Source organism: Anguilla rostrata, chromosome 7 (assembly GCF_018555375.3).
Source record: "Anguilla rostrata isolate EN2019 chromosome 7, ASM1855537v3, whole genome shotgun sequence".
Taxonomy (NCBI): Eukaryota; Metazoa; Chordata; class Actinopteri; order Anguilliformes; family Anguillidae; genus Anguilla; species Anguilla rostrata.
Genome location: NC_057939.1, coordinates 14,308,608 through 14,328,651, shown reverse-complemented (window position 1 = coordinate 14,328,651; position 20,044 = coordinate 14,308,608). Strand labels below are relative to the sequence as shown.

The window sequence follows — 20,044 nt, the reverse complement described above, 5'->3', positions numbered from 1 at the left end:
TATTTGACTATTTTACCGATTTTATACTTTACATTTATAGTATGCTTTTTTTATTTTCTAGTATACCATTTAGGAGCGTGTGTGTGTGTGTGTGTGTGTGTGTGGGGGGGTTAGGGTTAGGGTTAGGGTGGGGGGGGGGTGGATGGATGGATGGTATCAAGGGTCAGTTTAAGACCTAATTTAATCATCTGGCCCCAGTCAGATTCTGTGAATCTCTGGACTGAAAGTTCAACTTCAGGTTTAACTGCCACATCTCAGACACTGGAAATAAATTTGGTTATCCTCAAAAAGGAACATGATGCATGAATGGCTTTTGAAAAAAATATCAAAACAGAAGAAAACAACATAATTTAGACTTTTAATGATACAATCTTGGTGCGGTTTTTATTTACACAGTTCATGTTGAGTCTGAGGATGAAAAACTGAAACCTCTGCATCAGAAACACAGAACAATAAATACCATTTATACAGTTATTACAGATGCACATTGAGAGTTTAGAGGGGCTCCAGGTGGTCGAGCAGAGGTCAGTAGTATGAACTGCGCTTCAGAATATACGGCCTTCTGGTTTTGCTCATGTGCAGCTGGCGTTTCAGTATATAGGGCGATTTCCTTTTTGGTGGATTCACATTGTTCTTTGTGAGGTCAGACTCCAGGTACTCGTGAAAGATCTGAAACGAAAAGCCGGTTGTTAGTGAACGCAAGCAATCTCCATCCCAATGAAGTCCTCCTCTTTTGGCTCCAGCATGCGGAAAATTCCACTACTTGTCATTGTGGGAGGATTATAATACTGCATGTATAATACTGTGTAGTGAGCCGTGATTACAGAAGGGCTTTTAGCTCACTTAAGTGTATAACCTGCATGTGTATTGAAAAGACAAGGAAACACAAAAACAACTTCAGTTCCGTTGCCGGAGAGCAATAGGTGGTGATTTTTGTTGCAGTTCTAAGAATAATGATTATGTGCGTGTGTGTGACTCACTGCACGGTTTAGTTATATTTTAGTTTATATTCATTGAGCAGACTCTTATAACTTGCAATACAATTCACAATCTAACAGAAAGTGTCATGGCAAATTGTATAAATGCATTCATGTGTGAGTGTGCATTTGTGCGTGCTGAATGTATGCATATGTGCGCGCGTATGCTGTGTTCTTCACCTCTCTGGGCTGCAGTACTCTGCAGAGGCTCTCTAGGTCATACAGCCCCTCCATAGACTCTGTGGAGAGGGCTTCCCTGGGCACGAGCCCCTCCCCATTACTCGGCCACGCCTCCTGACCCCGCCCAGTCAGGCTCTGGATCAGCCCGCACGCGTCCAGCAGAGGGGTCCTCGGCTGCGGTCTGCTTACCTGCAAACACAAACGGCACGTCTTGCTGTATAGCTCCTAACTGGCCACTATACTGGAAGGCAATTTGCCCTGCCACCATGCTCACACCAGAGAAGCCTTAGAGCCCTACTGATGCGCTCATACTGCATTTTATTTCAGTGTTTGTGAGTTTTATCAAGCTAATGTGACTGAGGAAAAAATGGACTGGAAAGCAATGGCTTTCCAAAGTGCATGAGTGTCAGTGATGTGTTTATGATCAGAAAAAGAATATACTTAATCTAACTCATCAGATATTCTGCTGTACTATTTGGTTGGAAACCTTTACAAAAGGGTTTCCCAGAACCTGCTTGAACCTGAGGGAAGACACTAGTTCAAGTATATATTGACATGCCTAGCATAGCACTTTTCCAGTGATAACTATGGCAATTTGAATAATGTAATGTGCCATAATCAAATTTAAAAAGAAACACTTAAATTAATTGTGTTTTGTAATCGGATGGTTGAATTAATTACTAATGTTTTAGTGATATGGTGCTTTAATAATTATTGTCATTCCTTTAGAATTTTTAATAATGGATCGAATAAAAATGAAGTCGGACATAATTGGATTGTGATACTGATCATTTGCAGATCTAATGACCACATAGATATCTGTAGTACAGCAGCTTCTGAACGTCTCCCTCATCATTACATCAATGCCTATTAGGCCTATGTCTGTGCTAAGGTGTGTGGTGTAGTCTGTAGGGCAGCTGACTCTCAGGCCATATACTGGTCCCCTCTACACAATTGGACGTTTGATCTCCTGCAATGGCACCTTCTGAGCTGTGATCCTCTCCCTATCTGTTCCCCTTTCTGCTTTTTCCCTGTCCACACAAAGCAAAAAAATATATACAAAATGCGGGCGGACTGTCTGCTCTCCTTTTAAGGGGAATGCTACACCTGCGTCCATTAACAACTGAGTGGTACCTGCTAAATCAGCATCCATCAATCAGGTCAGTCTTTTGCTGTCAGATCAATCGGATCTAATGTAATTTGGCTTAGGGAAGTACTCTGCTGTTGGCTGGTTGCAGTGATCTAGATCTATGCCTATGGCGATGGATCTAGATATGGCTACAGTAGTTAAGGCTTGTGTTTCTATGCACTTGAATGAGACACTTGAGCTGAATTGTGTTGGTGTATATCTGTGCAAATGTAAATGTGTAAACATGTAAAATGGCCCTGGATATCATTACTGCCTGTCATGTTAATCATGTAGAGTGTAGTGAATAGCAGTGAAGACTTGGGAATGCCTGCAGCTAAGGCCTCTTTGCCATAGGATTCATGTTGCACCAGGGACCTCTCCCCACATAATGCAGGATATCATATACTTTTAAAATTTATGTCACTGAATCTGAACCTGTCAGAGTGCTTACTGTGTTTCTTTTATGGGCCACAGAGGGTGGCTAATCGGTGACCAGTAGGAGAATGTCTCCTGTGTTCAACTGGGCTATTCCCAGTTTAATCAATAAAGCACTCAATCAAATGTATTTTCATATATCTGAGCGCTCGCACATAGTGCCTCACAGTTCATTTCATATAACAAAATTTGAGTCACAGCAGGAGCTGTGACAGAAGAGATAGCAATGATTCTTTAACAGAAGAAATTACCTCTGGTGATAGTGGGAAATGCAATGAGATTTGATCAATCTGTATGGTTTGAGACCAATATTCCCACCCAATCCACCGAGATGCTATATACAGACATAAGCGATGCAACAGTTATGGAATTAATGTTGGAAATCAACAATCATACGGTGCTGCAGTACATTATTCTATATGAACGGTTGTGAAATCCACCATTCTCCAAAAGCCACAATACAGAGCATGTGCAAAATGTTCAGAAAATGTGTAAGGGGTTCATTTTTCCTGACAGTATGACCACTCCTTAAGTCAGGTCACATGTAACATGATGAAGAGACCTTCACAGTTGGTGGAATGTCAATGCACAGTAAATACAGAAATCTCCTCATGGCCATTCATAAATGTAGCTAAGAGTGTCAAACAGTGAGATATACAACTTGATCTACAAATTATTAAGTGTCATTTTATGGGTAATACAGGCAGGGAATGCTTACGTTTAATTGGCTTGTAAACAGTTTGATATTATTATATAGCCTACTCTGCTGGTATTATTTCAGCTATTATTACCCTGTCATAATTCTTAGGAAAAATACTGCAATATGTGCATTTTCCATTTAAGGTATTGTTAAGCAGTGCTATCTGAACATTCTGTAACTAGCAACTTATGCAGTTGTCTGTGATATCCAGGTATTTTGAACTAGCATCGAAACGACTTAACATACTGCATCTGGTGCTTGCTACGTACTGCATGTTGTGCCGTCACTCTGATGTCCTCATTAAATAAACAAATATTTAAAAAAATGTTTTACAACTATGGAAAATCAAATACACAGGCAGGTGTAAATTCTGTGTGTGTGTGTGCATGTATGCGTGCGTGCATGCATGTGTGTGCATGGTTTGTGCGCATGCATATGTGCGTGCTTGGATTGCTACTTATAATGAATAATTCAACGTGAGAATTGATATACACAGCACACCCACAATAAAAGTTACATTACTGTATTTTGCATTGCTCTGGAGGTGTCAGACAGAAAGCAGGCAGTATTGTGTGCTTTGTTCTCTGCAGTCTGACCTGGATCAAAAGATCCCAACAGGACGTACCTTTGAAGTGAAAAGACTGTTCAGGAACTCTTCTTCTGTTCCTTTCCGTTCCTGCTCAGAATCTGTCACTGGGTCAAGCAAAGTACATTTGTTCAACGTTTGTTTTAATGGTTTATTAAATGTCCAGCAGGTGCACCCACTACCTTATCAAACCTGCTCTCTTGAAAATACATTAGCATCCGTTTAATAAAGATTGGGTACACTGCAGACAAAACACATTTTCTAAAGCATGCTTACAAAACCATTTAAATAAAAGGCAGACATGAAGAGGATCTAGTCAGATGATATAAGACATTAGAGCTCATTTGATTCGTGACACCTGCCCCCCTTCCAGCAGACATGCTGCCCTGGTTATTAATGTGCAGATCTGCTCACGTTCTCTAACGGCACTGTCTCTGCTTGTAGCGCCTATTCCTCATAATCCCCTGCAGTCGTTTGGAGATGTTTCTGTTAACCTCCCTGCTTTCAGCATTTGGTCTGCACCCAGGGAGAGTGCTACAGCGACCTGCTTTAAGCTTGTTGTGGATGAAAAAGAGAGATGAATAGCTCTTAACCTTCGTTTTAAACACTTTATAGGTTTCAAAATCAATTTGTACCGAGACACAGGCAGTTTTAGCTCAAACCTTTAAAGTGTCTCACTGCAACATTTCATAAATCATGGTTAACATTGTCCACTACAACATTTATTTTGTCTCCCTGAGCATGTTATTATTAACCGATCTGGCATGACCAGACCCTTCTTCATTGCTATAAGTACCTGTGTGATATAGCTCAGTCATAGTCAACTACTTTTGTTTGCAACTGGACGTGGACAAATGTCATGAGCCTCTTATATAACAGCTAAAAAAAATTTGTTTTTTTTATTTTTTGACTGCTGACATAGTGACATACCTCAGTTATAGCATGTTGTCACTGTCAGGCTTCTTGGAGTGCTGCAGTTGGTCCTGAGTATTTATAAAGCACTACTATTGTGTCCATGCATGTTTTATATGCTTAATAAAGGCTTTATGAAGTGAAACATAAAGTAAGCCTGACAAAAAGTGTGGCGTACCCTTACAGGTCCCCATAAGATCGGAATGGAACACAAATTATTGAAAAAGAGCACTGCACTGCCACTGTAGCCTTCAGCAAGCTCCTTATCCTGAATTGCTTCAGTATATTCAAGCTGTGTAAATGGGCATATAAAAGCAATGTGTCATAAGTTGCTATGGATGAGCATCTCCAAAGCAAATGAATAACGGCAATGACATCCCAGTCACAAATGATTATTGCAGGAATTCTGAATGTCTCCTTTGCATACGCTTTGGATTCTACTTTGACCCCAGCACCGCTCAAAGAGGGGTATCCGCACACGCCATTTATGAAAAACAATTCATACGAGTAAATTATGCAATAAACTGCTTTGTCCAGTACATAATGGATCTGGTCACCCTGTCGGTATTCTACTGAAATGCCCAGTTATTGCAGAAGTTACCTTTTGACTCCAGGAATTGCAATTCACTTACAGTTTAGCATGGACAATTAATAAAATGAAATTAAATATTTGTCAGAATATTCTTCTAGGAAAGGTTAAAAACATGAATCCAGTCGAGTGTGCTAGCTGCTCAGTAATCCTGTCAAAATTTTTGCTTTATCTTTGTACCAAGCATACAGGACAACAGTTTTAGTAGGTGTTTGATTGGTTGCATTCGAGCACATGTTCACTATACCTCTTTTGAAACTTTACTTATAACTAGAATGTGTTCAAGGGTATCAGAATGAAACTCATAAAACTGAAATGGAAACTGGATTATTGAAATGCGTTTGAGCTTCGTGTTTTGGCAAATGTGTTGAATTTTTTTGAATTTGTTTTGTATGCATTATCCTACATTAATTTTACAGCACCGAATAATTAACTGGACTTATGATGAATGACTTCATGTAACAGATATTTGAAAGCAAGTGAAAATTTGTCAGTTAAAATAATGCATCATCCACAAACCGTTGTTTCTGACAGAGAAAAAAATATTTAGCACAGTTTTGGGGTCTACAACTTACTTTGCAAACATAATGTACTTGCACCTGCACTCCCTTCCACCACTTTACCCCAAACAATCAAACACTCAGTGTGCCTTTGCATCTGCTGTTCCCAGTTCCAGAGGCACAGCACATTCGGGAGAAAAATAAGTTTAGTGATACTTACCTGAGCACATCGCTTCATGAGCTAGGAAGAGGAAAACCATGCAAACAGTCAGAGCCCTCATCTTGCCAAATCCACTGTCTATGTGCATCTAGGCAGCAGCCAGGTCCATAAGGTAGGGATTAAGGAGGAGAGAAACGGGACTCTTTGTCTTTGCTCAGTCCAGTCTCTGTGCTCTCTGGGTGTCGAATAAGAAGCCGTGGGCTCCATTCTGTTGGTATATAGGCTTCAGTGTGATGTCAGGAGTGATTCCTCCACCCCCAATACCCCCCACCACCTCCACCCACTCCGTGTTTGTACCTTCCAGCTTACTGTTGTGTCACTAGCACCGCAGACGTCACCACTGTTGCGCAAATTTGTTTTTGTGGGGAACATCATACGTCACATAGCTGAATACCCTGTCATTAGCTGTCGAGCGGCATGTAGATATGCACTACACATATTTTTTTTAAAGTTCATGCAGAAAAGAAATCTTAACATGATCTTAATATTAACATAATATTAATATTGCCACTGATTACTGGCAAAGACATGCAGGTAATACCATAGTTTTACTGATCATTATATAAAGTATATGAAATAAATGGAGAGTTATACAGAAAACAGTAAAGAAGTTTTTCTGGTAGTACTGACGTTCGTCTACTGCGTTCAACTATTGTTTTTAATCTAATCAAATTACAAGCAGCATAGATAATTACATGGATATAATGTTTATTACATTCAATAAAAATTACTTTTTTTCTCCCAGACAACATCTGTAATTTCAGGAGCTGTAGCTTCTCATATCTACTGCAGCTGGGTGTTCGCTCATCCTGCACTGGTTTCTAGCCAGACCACTGCTCAGTGAAGATAGAATCTAAATGCAACTTCTGTCTCAATTACAATTTGTTTTTCCCATAACTGACAAATTAATTCTGAATTTTAAAAGACTATGGCATGTTCAGCATGTAAGTTAAGTGTGTATTCCAGCAGGCACTACTTGTTTCTCTGTTGTTGTTTTTGTTTGTTTGTTTTTTTATCAATTTTAGCACAACTACTAGAGAAAATATTCTATTTGAAAACAATGTATAATTAATATTGTTTTAAAAAAATACTCATTAGCACAACATAATGTGTTGTACTTCTTTTAAATTATCATTTAAATTTAAACTGATCTGCTCTAAAGTGACTCAGAACTTAACTCAGTTATGCAATTTTATAAATTATTTTTTTAAGATGTGGAACCCCTGATGACGAGGGACCTTTGAAAAATAAAAATAGCTGCGTGCTGATCACCCGAGTGCGATAAAAGACGCTCCACTAGACGTCTCTGTTCTGCCACTTTATGTCCCTGCGCCTGCGCCTGCGCCGAAGGAGAAACGTCAATACGCGCCCGCGTTGCCTGGCAGCTAAAACAGAAACATCTATTCTGCTGTCCACAGAAAACGAACGACGCTACAGCTGTCTACGAGGAAAGAGAAGGAAAGGGCAAATATGGAATTTTTTTTCTTTTTCTATTTGTTCGTGTTCTTCTTGCGCCTCCCCAACCATTCACCTAATCAAAATGTCACATTAAACGAAACCAAAAAACAATGTATCTTAAGCTATAACAAATTAAAAGTGTGTTATAATAAACATGCTTCGAACTGTACGATGTGTGTTAGGTTTCATATAGTTTAACTATGGACTACTTTCATTAAACATTTTAAAATAACAGTCTATACACTCTAGAATATACTTGCTCATTAACGAAACAGTCAAAAGCGTATAGGTTATGATTAATATGTTCAAAGAGTTAGCAAAGAAAAAGTTGAACGAAGACTTTAGCAGCCCCCTCCTATTCTTTGGCCATAACAAATTTGCAGCGCCACCCTCTGATAAAAGGGGACGGTCTTAACCGGAACGCGGGACTGTAAAGAGTGAGTGTAACATCAGAATTTACCAACTTTTTTTCTTCTGTCCCGTTTTGTCCTTGGCTATTTCGAGTTGCTTTACTCACCGCTATGCCGGCATATTGACTTGAAGACCCAGGACATTTTTTAGGGTTGTAAGTGTTGCCATGGCACCATTCGGAAGAAACTTTCTCAAAGCGCGTTTGAGAAACAGGTACTTTGCATTTTAAAACACTGTTGTCTTAAATTTTGAACAACCTGACCCATTTCCTGCTTTGTCGTTGGAAATAAGGACAGCGATTCTGATGATCAGATGTCTGGTAATCTGATCCTAATATTAGCAATAGTGGTGCATTCTTAAAAAGAGGCTGCCTAACCTTGTTTTCGGCATGTGATATGAGGAGTTTACTATTACTATTACTATTGTATTTGATTATAGTATATGATAGGATTTTTGTAACTTTGATTTGCTGTAGTTAATACGTTAAGGCCACTCTGCCGGTGCAATTCCGGTGCTGTAGTGTAGTCTATGGATATTATAAATAGATTGAATTATTCTAACATATTTATTTGTATTGCTTATTTCTATAGCGGAAAACGCTATGTGCCATGAACATTGCAAGCTTTCAATAACGTGCAGTGTACACATGGCCATGTATTTACCAAGCATACTGGCCATCGGTTTCCGAGCCTAGTTGTCATTTATTTGTGTTCCAACGCCGCTAACAGTCAGTATCTCACCTGCCACCAATAATAGGCCTACAGAGAAAGCACCACGCAGGAACTAAATTGTAAGGGAAAAGTTGTGCTTAAAGATGTTGATTTGCGTTTGATTCGGCTATTAAGGGCTGGAAATAGTTGAGATCAATTTCACAGGCCCGTAGAAGCTAAACGGTGGCCTAGTGAATCTCTGGTGGTGATGATGATGATAATGACCATCACGACTGTGATCATAATGAATTTAATAAACTGATGCTGAGCAATATAGTGGCTTAAAGATAAGAAGCAAGCTAACTAATGCAGTTTTGACTGAATTCGGTAAGCACATTGCCCTTTTCTTCTCTACAAAGCAATAAAGTGCATCTTGTAACGTTTTGTTCGAAATTGAGTCAAGGGCGGGCGTTCTAAATATCGAACAATGTTTAACACTGGGCTAGGCTACAGCAAGTCTATGTGTTATTAATATTGAATGTTTATGATTACTTTTTTTTTTTTTTTTTAGAGTATTTTCTTATGTGGCTTGTTGTACCAGTATTAGGCTCCCATGGTAAGCATGACAGATGTCATATTTGGGATGGGAATATAAAAACTGATCTCGTGCGTGTTGATTGTTCCTGTTGCGTTAGTGTTTCTATGATGAATTGATTCGCCAGATTATTTAGTTTAATTTGTTTTAATTAGGCGGTCGATTTACTTTTTTGATATTTCATATCCCTAAAAGGAGCAACCATTGTAGGCTATGTAAGAAGTCCAAGGTGTTGAAAAATTGATTTATTTTCCGTTGGCGTCGTCTGGTCACAGACGCGTGAATTGCTGTTTACCGTCCCTTCCGCAAATCTTTGCTGTGGTTGAGATTAAAGAATATCGTTTACAAGTTAAATGGATCGAAATATACTACAACCCCTATCGCCTACAAAGGGAAACGTGCAGGCAGCGTCCTTATCTCAGCTGGTGCTCTATCTTAAAGGTCTAGTCAATATTTTTTGAAGGGGGAAATCCACTTTTCAAATTGTTGACACTCTGTACAAACACTGTGCTTCAAAAACAGGAGCATGAATCTGAGGAAATGCTTCCAGGCGTATATTAAGTGCTAGATACCACTAGTGTATCACAGTCTTTGGCAGTTGCACACAAGATTAATGCTGTCCAAACTCAGATAGTTACTCGACCTACGCCTAATAGCCCTATGTTTAATCCACAGTATCAAGGAGAACAATGTTTTTTATGCTTAGGCCTACAATTTACTGTAGATTTGTGGCAAGGCAAACATGCTGTCCATGATTATTATGTCTGTATAACTACAGTTTGCTAAAGTCTTAAGGTCTAAACAGATGTCGGTCATACTACGTTTAGGCAGTCCAATTTGATATACCAAATTACAGCATGTGTGTGTGGGTTAACAGTTGTTGCAATGACAGTGCAGTGGCAATGGAACTGAGCTTATAACAGGAAGGATAGTGTGATTCCCACTGGTGCTACTGTTGCACCATTGAGCAAACGACTCCGCACAAATTAATGTAGTAAATCTTTTAAGTGGAGTAAATAATGTACAGAGCACTTGGTTCACACCCCTGAAAGACAGTGTGTGTGACAAGTAAATAAGTAAAAACTTTTATGTTGGTTTTTACTATTGCAGCCCCTACAGTATAAGTCCAATGTTATCAGTGTTCTTCCTAAATTGTCGAAACACTCTCTGAAATTGGGGGGGTGGGGGTGTTTAGAAAAGGATTCCTTAGAAAACAAAGGGACATTTTTGTGTTCCTTGGTAGATCTCTAAAAGCCTCCATAGTAACTAAGGATTTAGCTATGAAGTTAGGTGTGTGGGTTTATCCAAGGAGTCTACAAAGAGGAAGCAAGTGTTTTGTCTTTTGGTGATCCGTATCTGGCGGTGAATCATCTAAGGGATGAAAATATCCCGATAAAAAAGGAAGTTCGTTTTTTAAATCCTCTACCGTAACACATTACGAGCCTGGATACTTTGTCTATTTTTAAAATATTGACGACATGCCAATGGCACTTGTAGCGCATTTACTGTGAAATGAGGTGTAACTCCATGTGCAATTTTCAATTACAGTACACCTGCATATTTTAACGGATATGATTTCATTATATGAGAATGATAGGCTGATGTTTCTTCTGTTGTTTAGTTTTTCCTGTTTAATCCCTTTTCATATTTGAAATAAGTTTCAAAATTATGGGGCTCTTATTGTATCCGAATGGCTGAAGCCAATAGTACAACCTGCAATAACCAGTTCCTTATTGGAGATTGACTTTGTAGTGGCATGGAAATCAGAAAATTTCCATTTGGGTGGTCCTTATGTGTGGCTGTTATAATTACCTGATAGTTACTTGGATTGTGTCATTAATTTTTTGTTTGATGATTGACACTGCACTGGAGGAACAGCACAAATTTGGATTAGTTATAGCCAGTGCTCAGTTCTTTTGGCAGAACTTACTGTCATGTATCCATGTCTTAAAATTACACCCAGGAACATCATAGTTGTGTGTTACCCTCAGTTTATACAATACAGAACATCCTGTGACTTCTCATAGAAGCCTGTAGTTGTGTAAAGAGGTTCACTGTGTATTGTTCTTTACTTTTTGTTCAAAATATTAATTGGTTGGTTTGTTTGGATAACATTTATTTATTTATTTTACCAGGGTAAAAAGCCATTGAGAGGGGGACCTGACAAATAAAATAATAGTGAAAATATGGTTGTCTCACTGCTGAAATGAGCTGTCCATGCTGGAGGGCACACACGAGCATTAGAATTGCACAAACAATGGATTCAATCAAAATGTGTCCTTAATTAAGACTGAGTTAAGTAATTACTGCTAACTCTTTAAGACAAAGACTTAAAATAAAATATAGGCTATTGAAATAGGTTTTTACTTTGAAAACAAACTGACACTTTCCTTTCTTTTTAAGTCAAAGTCCAGGAATGTTGTTGAATCCAAAGGAATACCATAGATTCAAGCAAGTAAAAAAGTCGGCTGTGAGTATAGACCACCGTATACCTCGTCCATTAAAAAGCTCACCAGCTGCCAGTTGTGGATGTAGGTTGCAGTAGAAGGGTGGCAGGATGTGAACAGTGGCGGGGCCTGCCTGTTCTGTGGAAGACAAACACAGGTGCTTCCCTCCAGAACCTTGTGACTTTTAGTGCAGGCGAGTGATTTAACTGCTGTGAATAAACTCAAAGGGACAATGAGTTAATGAGCTCTTTCTATTTCTGTTTTTAAAAAGGTAATTTGTTCAGAAAGGAGGAAATAAATATTTTTGCTCTCTGAGCAACCTCACAGCTGTAGAGAGATCTCGTATGGTAATGTTCTCCTCTAGAAAGTGCTTGAAAGCGTCGACAAAAAAAGTTTACGTTGGAATGTGCGTAATTCCACTGTGTTCGGTTTGCTACAGCAGATGAAGGGAGTAGGACCTTCAGATCCACTTCAAAAGTTTGTGCTGTTTCCTGTTTGTTGGGTTGTGACATATTGGGGGCACAATTTGAATATCACAACTACTCAAATATTTCTCATGGGAGCCATTGAATATTTAAAGAAATGCATTGCAATGCATGTTTCTTTCCCAGAAATGTTTTGGAAGGTGAGTAATGGAGGAAGGTATGCTCCTGCTTATTAATGTACCATAGAAAAGAGACCCACGTACTGCTGTAGCAGGCACAGTAGGAAAATGGAGATTGTATCACTGAATAACAAATAGCATGTAGAATGAAAAGACTGCAGTTCACAGTAAACACATGCACACTAGCTTATATATACATTTTTGACAGTCTTGAGGCTCTTGTGAGAAATTGTTGTAATATAATGTGCATCACATTCATGCACAGGCTGTACTTTGTTTATGCACAGGCTGTCCTGCGTTTCGCTTGCTTTCTGTATAGCTTTCCTATTTGCCTTGATGGCTTTATCCACCCAAAACCCCTAACCATTAACCAGCCAGATATGTTGTCGCATAAATATAACTTTCCAACAAGGTCATCCATCACCTCTGAAACTCACACAATCTGCTTCTTGGGGTTGTCTCAGCCCTTGAGTAGATGATAATGTTGTGGTAGCTGACTGTAAATCAAACGTTTTGTCTGACCCCTTCTTGCAGGGTGAGCTGTCCCCAATTTTCACCACAACAATGTGCAAGGGGCAGAAGTTATCTTTTGCTAGACGTCTGCAAGCCAGACAGTCAATAATCATCTAGATGAGAAACGCTAATGAGCTGCCACTCTTATCTAGGTGTATTTCAAAGTAGAAACATAAATATCTTTGTTCAAGAGCAGTTTTTCAAGGAGTATTGCAAGATTTGCAGTCACAGTCTTTCCACATCCATGTTGTATGTACTAATTGTGCAGTAAAGTGTACAAGACAGATAGGACTTTTTAAAATGCAGTGATGCTAAGTTTGTTTTTGTTTTGGAAATTTTAGTCACAAATGAAATAATGTGAATATTAGATGCATGTACTGTATGTATTTTTGACTTTGCAAGAAAAAGCACACACAGAAAAGCTGAAAAAATGAGAATATAGCTAGTTTGCTCACCAGCAATGAGCATCTGTGATGAGATCTTACAGTTGTATCAAAACATATTTAGTGTAGTGCAGCCAGTATCCCTGTTGCAGCAGTGTCCCCTATCTCTCTAAGTAGGTTTCTCATTCCCTGAGAGATTTCAAATATTCAATTTTTTATCATAAGCAGTCACCTACCGTTGGCTGATCCTATCAGTTTACTGAGTGCAGAGTGAGCTTTCTAAGCTATTGGAATCTTAGTAAAGAAACTATAATGCAGTTATTGTTGAGCGAGGTTCCATGAGCCCTGAAATGTATGGAACTATCAAATGTTATTGGTGATTCACTAATTTAAACCAGTCCTTGAATAGAGATCTGATTCGTGATTGTTTATATGAGTCACCATATGGTGCTTCATTCATTATGGGGTTGTTAAAGCCTCACTCTCCCATCTCTACAGATGCAATGCACATAGAGATAAATACACACATCTGTTCCTCTGATTCAGATACTGTTGGGTTTGTGTTGCCTCAGGTCTGAAAGCAAAGACAAAGCTCTGCCAGCCGGAGAGGAGATACAGGTGTGGGTGTGCCAGGAGGAGAAGGTGGTCTGCGGGGTGTCCAAGCACACCACCTGCGCCGATGTGGTTCAGGCCCTGCTGGAGGACCACAAGACTGCCACGGAGGACAAGAGGTCCCTGCACGGTGAGCCCAAGGAGTACTGCCTCCTGGAGAGGTGGAAGGGCTTCGAGCGAGCTCTCCCCCCGCTCACTCGGATCCTCCGGCTTTGGAACGCCTGGGGGGACGAGAAGCCCTTTGTGCAGTTTGTTTTGCTGAAGACCAGTGAGTCTGTGACACTGTGCACCAAGAGGTCCTCCAAGCCAAAGGGGGCATTGTCAAAATCAAAAAGATGGGAACAAGGCCCAGCCCAATATGTCAAATTGCTGCCCGTGGACAGGCAGAAGAGGATGGTGAAAAAGGCTTTTCGGAAGCTGGAGAAGATCCGCAAGGAGAAGACACCCACCCAGGACAGGGATGAAGGGGGGATCAGCAGCTTGGTCCAGCTTATCATTGCTCAGGACCATACCATCCAGCAGCAGATCCACAGAATGAGAGAGCTGGACCTGGAGATTGAGCGGATTGAGTGGGAGCTGTCTGCCAGTCCTGACCAGGAAGGCTGGAGTGTCTCCGACCGCATGGGTGACCAGCTTCAGGAGTATCTGTACTCCACTGACGGCATCGAGCAGCTGGAGACACAACTAATGAAGCACAGGGACCTCATCGAGAAGCTTTCCTGCGACATTGATTCAGAAATAAAGAGCAGATGCGTCACGGGCACCCAGGAGCCACAGGGGGCAGCGGCGAGCGTGGACTTTGACGCAGGTGACGCAGGCTGTGACGATGCCGAGCTGGAGGGGCTGAGGCGAGACTTGGAGCGTAGCATGCGCCAAGGTTTAGCCTTACAAGCGCAGGTGACAGAACTGGAGAAGGAGCTGAATGAAAATGAGGGTGTTCTGAGCTCAAAGAGCCAGGAGTGTGAGCACCTGGCAGTGCAGCTAAGCTATCTATGCACTGCCGACAGCCCAGCATGCACCTTCTCAGATGGCCCTAGTTGCCAGGCAAGGGGCTGTAGTGTACAGAACAAGCTGGGTCAGATCCTGTCACAGGCAGATGCCGCGGACACCGATTCAGACACGGGAATAAGCTCCACCCACAGTCAGGACTCCCTGTCACCCTACGGGGACATCCTTCCACCTCTGGACACAGATGTGTAATCATTTTGTCAGAATGAAACTTTTGATTGATCCATGCAGTGTTAAAACACTTATACCTTAAAGCTAGAGACAATATTCCAACACCTTCCATAGTCCAGTTTTCAAGGTGCTGCATCTGCCGCTCTGTTGTATTTGCATTTGTAAATCTCAACAGGATGTGCTCATTAGCATTTTTATTAGATTTTTGTTTTTACCTTTTTAATATTTATAACTTTGAAGGTCCCATAAACATGTCACCCTTTCAAAAAAAACAAATAATTAATGAGCAGATTTTTAAAATAGTTCATAAATAGTTAATAAAATAATATGAAATGTATATATTTTGAAAAAATGTAAAAGCATATACAGTGACGCTCCCAGATACGGCTGTAATTTGAAAACATGCAGCTATTGCAGTGTGCTGTACATAACTATTCATAATCCAAGAATTCCAAAGCTATTGTTGCACAAGTCCATATTCATAAGTTACCAGGTGAATGAAAATAACTTATTCTTTATGGGATATATAACCTGCATTTGTAATACATACTGAGAAGTGCTTCATAAAACAACCTCCTGTGGAACATAAACACAACAATATGCATTATTTAGCTGTCTCTTTCATGGAAAAATGTTATGTTTAATATATTTATAGCTCTAATATAAGAGGTAACTTAACCACACATGCTGTTATATATTTTTTTTACATATTTCATTTTTAGTGCAAAGTATTTTAAGCAAATATTGCTTGTTTATTTAAAATGTATATATTGTATTTTTTTAGCATACTAATGTACAATTGAGTAACCTTTAGTGTAGACACTCTTCCTGTTACAACCTCCAGTGTTATGTTGAATATGAATCTCGATATCAAATACTGCTTACGAAAGATCACCACATCCATGCCTGCAGTTTATCAGCAATGGGGAAAAAACTGGTTTAAGGCATGAAAGTGCATGTCCAATACAATATTTGGATACTTGCTTGAAATTTAACTCTCAGGAAAAGCAAAGCATCCTACTGTACCCTGCACAGGCATCAAGCAATTGTCAACTGAATCAAAGTTTGGCCTACTGTCATTTCTCTTTGGTAAACATCTACCCCTTGGTACAGACAGTGGGTAACCGATAACTAAATTAGCCATTATGCCTCTCTAATTTGAGATGATGAATGCATCTTGCTGTTAAATGATGTGAAATTATGCATTTAGTAGTTATTTTATCATACGTTATCCTGAGCCGGCATGTTATTACATGATTTTTGTAATTACAGTCAGTTTTATAGTTGGCGCTTTTGTGAGTTATAGTTGGGATTTTCCAGGTTGAGCTGTAAGATTTTTTTACATAGTGTCCTTACTTTCTCCATTACTTGTTATTATATATTAATGCTCTCACATTGTATTGTATTTGTTTTTAATAGTAGCTAAATAGTAGTTACTATGTAATTACTCTGGCAGTGTTTTTATTCATTTATAATGTAATTGTTTGTAGCCTATATTTTGTATTTCAGCTGACTTTATAAAATGTGCTCTGGTTTGTCTTTTAAACATCGTTATTATCTTTGATACATTTTTTAAATAAAATAAAAGCTGCCTACAAATCTGATTCACACTCAGCCATCCTTGTGTTGTCACAAGTGTCCCAATGTATATATGTTTTGCAGACACCTCTAAATCTGAAAATTTAGTTGGACTTCTTCCGTGAATGACTCCATTGAGTAGAATATAAGTTTAACTGTAATTGTCAAGATCCTAAAATTAGCTCTGCATTATATCTGCTATTTAAACTGTATAATCACTTAATGAAATATTAACAGCCCTGCATCACCAAACCATCACTGAAAGAAATGATTGCCCTTTTTTGCCATAAACTAGCTTGGTCTGGTGCAAGTGACTACCTCATTAGCATGTCTTTCCTGGAGCTGCTGATTGGCTCATTTAGTTTAGGCACCATATTGTGGTGTAAGGATGAGCCCCACGGTCTCAGATAGAAATTAAACTGTACCAGTGTGACCGGTAGCTCCATTGGTCAATGAACAGTTGCCAGTAGTGTTACCCGGGTTATAGGGGTTCAGTCGGTTAAGGGTCTGTGTTTCATCTCTTTTTAGCAATCCCGCTGGACAATCAGGTGCCGGGGAACTGCAGGTCAAAGCCGCATATGAAAGGTCTTCCTCCAACTCCACTCTGCAAGCTTAGCTGTAGTCTGCGGTGTGTTTTGGAGGAGAATGGCGGATGTCAACACTCTAATTGGCGGTGTGGTTTGGGCATGAACGCGTCTGTGGTTGCACAGTTGGACTTTCCAAAATTGGGCTGGAATTGGACATGTTCAACTGAACATTGGGTGCCAGTTTAAAAAATAGTAAATACGTTTTCCCTGTGACATTCAAATTACCGGTCTTTGGGGAGAAGAATGGTCTTGTATTTATTGGCCTTGTGTATCAAGTGAAAAAATATGAAAGCCGTGGCCCTTGTTTGCAGGGATGACAAAACCATTGCACCAAAAACTGAAAAATAAACCCAATTAGTTTAATCTGCCATTGTGTCTTCAGAGGCATGTGATAATAAAGCTACGGCTATGGGCCTCACACTTTTCCTGATTGCTCCGAGCACCTGATTAATGTTTTGCAGAACAGCACCCTCTGTAGAGTGGCTATTCCCAGCACAGCAAGCCAGGAGCTGAGTTTGGTCTCCTGTCGTTATGTCGACTGAATTAAGAAGGCTGTATTTTTGGAAACTTCTCAGCATCCACAATATCACAGGTCTCCTAAGACCATATCTATTCCTGAAGGTAGTAATACCTTTATGCTTACATTTCATAAAGCAAGGACACAAAACTTTCCCATTTTGTGATGATGGTCTTGTCGTATTCAGTCTTGTTCAACAGGGACTCTTTCAGAAGGAATAAATGATTCAATGTTCGGTTTTCCTTATTTACAAAAAAAAAAAACTTTCCATACAAGGAAGTATGATGGTGCATGGTGGGTGCTACAATTCTAGTGTTGGTGTACGGATTTGCTTGTGTGCGTGTTTGTGAGCGTGTGTGAGAGTAGTTTTAAAGATTAAAAACTGACCATTTTGGTTCAAAGTTTCTTCAAAATGTGTATTGTGCTTTTTGAGAGTGGTCATGGAAATTTGTTTCTTGGAGGCCCAGCATTCAGTGGAAGCACATGCTAGAATCTTTGTATCCAGTTTTCTTTTGCTGAGTATACTGTATGCCATGTGATTTACCTTGTATTAAATTAGGTGTCTATTACCTTTATTAGTCATTGAAAAGGTGTTTGTAAAATTTGAATTTGAGCTGGAGCTACCTTCCACCACAGGGAACATTAAATTGTGTGTCCACTTACATAGGCTCTTGATTTATCTTACCAGTTTGGAGTGAAAGCGGAGCAACTGACAATTAACACCTTTTTTGTATTGTACAATAAATTTCACAAATTCCAATTAACACTTACTGAAGGGCTGAATAGCAAATACCTTCCCCCTCCCCAGCAGATTGGTACCTTTCACCTCTTAAATTAATGCTCACAAAGCTTGCTGTAAGCCTGTGAAAACCATAACCCTGTCAAAATCCCCATCCTCCATTTTTTGCGAAAGACCCTCCACTCACTCTGCTTGTCTTCACATTTAGACCCCTATAATACAGACCCCAGTCACAGTTGCTTTGATCAAAGATTGTCCTGTGGAAATTATAGCTAAAATCCTAATGAAGATTTTTTATTTGAATCTTCAAATACCTTTTTAAAAGCACTAAAAGATAACCTTCCCTTAATTCGAAATGTTGTTTATTATTAAAACAGGGTATGTTTTTCGTAAAAAGTTCAAATGAGTTATGGCTCAGACTTGGGGGAAGAAAACTGTAAATAAAAAATGAAAGGTTACGCCCTGCTCCACCTTAAAAAGGCATTCTTAAGTGATGTCACCCCAAGAAGTTTTCTCTTATTTTGGTTGCCAAAAGACACTGTGCACCATTGAACAGAAAACTCACTAGCCTTGCTTTATTTACAGTGACAAAAACCAGCTCTGGACTGTTGAAGTGTATAAGCCTATTTTGGTATTAGAATGCAAGTGAGTGGGAATTAATTTGTTCTTAATATGTTGATGAAAATAAGGTTTGGGACTTTTGGATAATTGCCTATAATACAAGTGCAATGGCCATTTTCCCTTCTTTAAAAAGGTCATAATAATCCAACAAAGGAATCCTGCCCAAAAGCTGTCATTATGAATGACTTTATGAGTGCTGTAAGCATGTAAAACAACACCATAAAATTGCTGTCTCTTTATTATGTCATTTCACAAGCATGCACTTTAGAATTACGCCAGACGATGAACGCATCATTTGAAGGAGACATACAGTAAGATAATGAATATGATATTGCCTCAGGGAACATGAGAACTGGCAGTGATCTAAAGTGTGTGTGTGCATGCGTGCATGCATGTATTTGTGTGTGTTTTAGTGAAGTTGTGGCAAGTGATTCCACCAGAAGCCTCTGTCTAAATGATAATACGTGAATGCTAAGCAGTGAAATATGAGTGAAGTCATCCATTCTACTGAGGCATTGATAACTACAATCACAAGCTCAATCACAATCTCTGAGCATTCAGCAGTGGCCATCTAAGATGAGTTCACAATGATTTATTATGAGCACAGGCTGTTCAGACTGGAATACTGTTACTGTTCAGCAGACCTCTCCATATCTTAGCAACAACAGAGATAAGAAATTAAAGCTTGGGGTGAGATGTTGTAAGAGAGGATGAAACAAATGAAAATTCACAAAACTCTATTTTCAGCAAATTATCCAGGACAAAAATCTGTTTATTTAGCCAAACTGTAAAAAAAGCGATATAAATCCATGCCTTCAAATCATATGCATACTTGCAGAAGGCATGTCTGCACAAGCATTCTGCCTTAATTGCATTGAACAAAACAACACTTCAATAAAGATTTACCTGGTGATACTTTTTA

The 20,044-nt window shown here is 39.4% G+C and overlaps 2 protein-coding genes across 2 annotated transcripts; one reads left to right on the top strand and one right to left on the bottom strand.

Moving 5' to 3' along the window:
• Nucleotides 1–342: 342 nt before the first annotated feature.
• nts (neurotensin) lies at nt 343–6,505 on the bottom strand. The gene is made up of 4 exons (XM_064343006.1): nt 6,229–6,505; nt 4,047–4,114; nt 1,158–1,346; nt 343–669 (listed from the first exon to the last, which is right to left on the bottom strand). Exons 1-4 carry the CDS (start codon nt 6,314–6,316, stop codon nt 526–528), a joined length of 489 nt encoding a protein of 162 aa, XP_064199076.1. The 5' UTR covers nt 6,317–6,505; the 3' UTR covers nt 343–525.
• Nucleotides 6,506–7,651: 1,146 nt separating this feature from the next.
• On the top strand, nt 7,652–16,004 carry rassf9 (Ras association domain family member 9). The gene is made up of 2 exons (XM_064343007.1): nt 7,652–8,310; nt 13,862–16,004. Exons 1-2 carry the CDS (start codon nt 8,264–8,266, stop codon nt 15,099–15,101), a joined length of 1,287 nt encoding a protein of 428 aa, XP_064199077.1. The 5' UTR covers nt 7,652–8,263; the 3' UTR covers nt 15,102–16,004.
• Nucleotides 16,005–20,044: the final 4,040 nt, after the last annotated feature.

Coding starts and splice junctions, on each gene's coding strand:
- nts (XM_064343006.1), bottom strand. CDS start 6,316: ATGCACATAGACAGTGGATTTGGCAAGATGAGGGCTCTGACTGTTTGC. Junction 1,347..4,046: donor ACAGTCTTTTCACTTCAAAG/GTACGTCCTGTT, acceptor TTGTGTTTGCAG/GTAAGCAGACCGCAGCCGAG. Junction 670..1,157: donor GAGTACTGCAGCCCAGAGAG/GTGAAGAACACA, acceptor TTTTCGTTTCAG/ATCTTTCACGAGTACCTGGA.
- rassf9 (XM_064343007.1), top strand. CDS start 8,264: ATGGCACCATTCGGAAGAAACTTTCTCAAAGCGCGTTTGAGAAACAG. Junction 8,311..13,861: donor AAAGCGCGTTTGAGAAACAG/GTACTTTGCATT, acceptor GTGTTGCCTCAG/GTCTGAAAGCAAAGACAAAG.